Source organism: Opisthorchis viverrini (genome assembly GCF_000715545.1).
Source record: "Opisthorchis viverrini unplaced genomic scaffold opera_v5_193, whole genome shotgun sequence".
NCBI classification, from domain to species: Eukaryota; Metazoa; Platyhelminthes; class Trematoda; order Opisthorchiida; family Opisthorchiidae; genus Opisthorchis; species Opisthorchis viverrini.
This window is the reverse complement of record NW_008751853.1, coordinates 106412-110650: the sequence shown is the minus strand read 5'-3', so window position 1 is coordinate 110650 and position 4239 is coordinate 106412. Positions and strand designations below refer to the sequence as shown.

Here is a 4239-nt window from a genome sequence, read left to right as displayed (position 1 = left end):
CATCCAGTTCCTCGGAATATGCAGTCATGTTGCGGAACGTACAATGCTTGAAAATGCCCATAAAATTCCATTAATTACACTGAAGTTTGTGAAGCACCACGTATCCTTGAAGTTGCGCCAGCCCTCACGTTATTGTGACAGACGGAATGGACGCACGAACCCCGAAGGCTAGAATTGTGTTTCAGCTTACACCGCTTTTTCATCAAAAAACGCATCCTTGGGTCCTAGTAGATGCGTGTATGAGACTATAGTGCTAGTCGTGTCATTGAAACCGCACACTCCGATCGCCCAACGGTTGACTGTGACAGCCGGCGCATTGTTGAATACGGTCGAAATACTTTTAAAACCAAAGAGCCGGTGCTGCTCAAAATGTGCTTGCTGTGCGCAGCCGCATCAAGAATAATACAGTAGTGCCTTATTCCCTGTGCCCTCGAAGTAGGCCAACACCCTAAAGTCAGACTACTGAGTCATGGGCTCCGGGCGAGTGTTTCCAAAGAAAACACTACATTGCCTCGCCGGTCAGACTTCTGAATCATGCTAGGGTCAGTATCCCCGAACAAAATTCTACATCCTCCCACTGCTTCATGGATCAGACTCTTGAGTCAAAGACTGAAGGTGGAGTATGTCAACCAAACCCTCTTCCTCGGCCTGGTCAGCCGGGAAGTATCATTTGTCCGCCTAGTTCTGTGTCCACCCAACCCCTTCCCACCACACAAGCAAACGTTTCTGGGTCATTTGACTGTCAGTCATCTGACCGATGTTCTTTATACACTCCACTGCCTATTAACAATAAACAGATTAACACCTTTCCAAATCCACGGGATCTTTTCTATAGAGGAGGTTTTAACGTCCGCACTCTGCGTCAAATTGACAAACAGGCCATGCTTGCTGAGACAGTATACTCCCTCATAATTTATGTATGCTGTGTCTCCGAAACACGCATACAGGACCCGAGGGTGGTTGTGCATCTCAGAACGCCAAGAATGAACTCAGCTATTTCACATTTCTCTCCGTGTGACCCGGAGTCGGAATATATGGCGTAGGAGTTACACTCAGCTCCAGAGGTGAACACGCTTTGCTGGATTGGATCCCAGTGAATAGTCGTCTTTGCGCTGTCCGGCTATCCATTTCAGTCAAGCTCAATGCCTCGGCATAAAAGCGGTGCCTGTTTGTAGTGTCGGCATATGCCCCAACGGACTTCAGTTCTGAGGCGGATAAGTATGATTTCTATCGAGAGCTACCCGGGCTCATTCTTCAAGCAATATGCACTGACATTGCGATCATTGCAGGCGATCTGAATTTCAGTTAGGTCCTCTGAGCTCACCACACAGAAAACGGAGATGGATTCCTTCAGTGAAATTTTTGTAGCAAGTACGAACTTTCAACGTAAACGTTCGCATCGCGTAACCTGGCCACCATGAACTGCTAATCAACCGAGGATCCAGTTGAACCACGTGGGCATCTGCCACCGGGTGAGTGCCACAATTCAAAACTGCCGTTCCTTCTGGGGCACACCATTTGATTCCGATCACGCCATGGTGCGTGCACGCCTGAGAGTTTGCTTCTCTTCAGGCCGTCGCAAGTCAGCAAGGAGCATGTCAATGCACTATCTTCGAAGAACTACCAAAGCTCAACAGTATCGATCTGATCGAGCCCAACAACTCTCCACAGTAAACCAATAATGTGGTGGCAGTGAGCATGTGGTTGAAGCGTGGCAAGGTGTGAAAGGAGCTATGTTAGCGGCGTTCAGTGCTGTCTGTCCGACTTCTCCAATTCGACCACAAGACCAGTGGATGTCATCGAGATCGATATCCATGACTGATGCCAGGAAAGCTCTACCAGCAGGCAACGAGTTCGACGTCACACGCAAATCCCTCAAATGCCAAATAGCGAAGAGCTTAAGGAAAGACCGAGAGCTCTGGTGGACATCGGAAGCTCGGGAGATGGAGAAGGCTTTTGCTACGGGAGAAAGCCGTGCCCTATATCAACTGATACGATCGACTGGCCCCAGGAAAGTGAGCCAGAGGCCGCCAAACAGTGACTTGGCAGCGAGGTATGGAGGCCGTTACCAGTAAACTCAGCGACGCTGGTTATTGCCGTCTTCCTGGATGGGGACCACAAGACGGGCCACATCAATGATTAGAGAGATTGTCAGATATGGCCCAGTCGTGCCCTCAGTGGCGCTCATGCATCCTAGCTATTGCCTCCAATGGATAGCTTCCTTCTCAAGCCCCCCCACTTAACACTTACGGACTAATTTCTCAATTCCCGCCTCCAATGTGCAGCTACCCACCCCACCTCCCCGAATCATTGGTGAACGAAACTGTGGTACCTACAGCCACTGTACGACAAGTACGCGGTTATTACAGCTGACGATGATGGTGATGCTGATGCCAACGATGAGGGGATGATGGATGTTACCTAAAGTTTGTGTACCGTTGTTACTACTCGCCTTTCAGGATGGAATCCACGATACTTTCTTTTTGCTTGAATAAAGACTAAAATCTATGGTGGCTAATCGGTACCAGTGGCGCTGATTCTGTCAGTTTCTGTCCGGATTGATTGTTTGCTGGAGGTGTAGGCCCCTCGGATGTTTGTGATAGGCTAGCCCTAAGTTCCCTCACCTGTTCCATTTTTCTCTTTCCATGGTAAGGCTTTATCTAAAACTGACGTACGACAGTGAAGTGCCACTCTTACCATCAGTTGTTGTCTTCAGTGCTGATATTTCGCACGCGAGGTTGCTCAGTGGTTAGAACGCCAGTTTACTGACGCGAAGGTCCATGGTTTGAACCCAGCCTCTGTCTCTCGACTTTCTCTGTCTAGGCTTTGGCAACCGGGCATTACTCCAACCCTTGTGCTTCCTTCGGTAGCATGGCAGTTAGAAATCGAAAGGGTGCTACAGCTGAACGATTTTGCACGCTGTTCTCAGTGTATCACCTATTTCACTTATGCTATTAGCCCCAGGCATTTCGTCTGGATAGCCGACTTTCATTGTTTGAAGCAGTATTCCATTCCAGGTGCTTAAGGAGTCCACGTTTTTGCCATGAGTTGCACAGGTTGATGACTTCTTGGTGTTGATGTGGCGCCTTGTAGCAGCAGTACACGGTGCAACAAGTCGCACTGTGTAGGTAGCTTCATTCCTTGTATACGGTGGATCGTATAACATTATCGGTTAGCTCCACAATGGCCAGGAGCGTTGCGATTCGTAGCTTGTGCCCTCGATCTCCTTGCTATTCTGTCGGTTGGCTTCTTTCTAATATTATCCAGTTCTGGGTCGTTTTTCTGCATGTTGTGCCATTCTTAGGGGTCTGTGGATTCAGTGTTCATTGCCTATACTTGCTGTATCATACATGTGAGAAGGTTTTCATGATTCCATTTCGGCTCCTTCGAAAGTTCTTATGCTTTGCTTTGTTTGCCCGCCCAATGGGTACTTTCGAAGATGCATTGCTGAAAGGATTCTTGCCGACTGGCCGTTTGACCGCGTGCGTCTCTGGCGCTTTGCAACCGATCAAGAGCTTGGTGGTCTGTTTGGTAGCTTCCGAAGAACTTCAGGAAATACGCAAATGCAAACGACACTTCCCATGTGGTACAGTAGTCACATCCACCCTTATTTAACGTCCGACTCCCACAGACAGTTTTGTGTTTCTGCGTGGGAAAAAACAGCCCCGTTGGTTTTGTCGTCAGCGTCAGTATTCAATAAGAATTTACCTGCTTTTTATTGTTCTTCCGGGAATGCTTGAATCGATGGCGAACAGAGCCTTTATTTCAGCATGCTCACATCGTTCGTCCCAACGGAGCTGCTTGTCTCCATGGGTCAGACCTTACGTTGATGCCGCAGTGTGCGCTAAATCCATTATAGACCTGCAATAGCAGATAAGTCTCATGAACTTGTGGACTTCCTCTGGGTTCTGTGGTCTTGGCTACGCAGAAAAAATAATAAAAAATCGTTCAGCTGTAGCACCCTTTCGGTGCCTAACTACCATGCCACCTGAAGGTTGCATGAGGGCTGGGATACTGCCAGGTTGCCCACGCTTAGACAGAGGAAGTCGAGAGACAGAGGTCGGGTTCGAACCACGGACCTTCCGGTCAGTAAATTCGCGCTCTAACCACTTGGTCCATCTCGCCTACGTAGACTCTTGACTTTGTTTGGATCGATATGCGCACTTTTAATAAGTTTATATGTCCCAGGTACACTACCTCTTGGCACAAGACGTGGTACTTGGAAGGTCTTACGGCGGG

General features: G+C 48.6%; 1 protein-coding gene across 1 annotated transcript in view; it reads left to right on the top strand.

The window, feature by feature from the left end:
- Positions 1-1814: 1814 nt before the first annotated feature.
- The window catches only part of T265_07987 (hypothetical protein), a gene marked incomplete at both ends in the record, with an annotated part of 21891 nt that continues 19466 nt past the window's right edge, over positions 1815-4239 (top strand). Inside the window, one exon of the mRNA XM_009173668.1 lies at positions 1815-2015. Coding sequence (XP_009171932.1) covers positions 1815-2015 — 201 coding nt within the window. The remainder of the gene's footprint in view (positions 2016-4239) is intronic.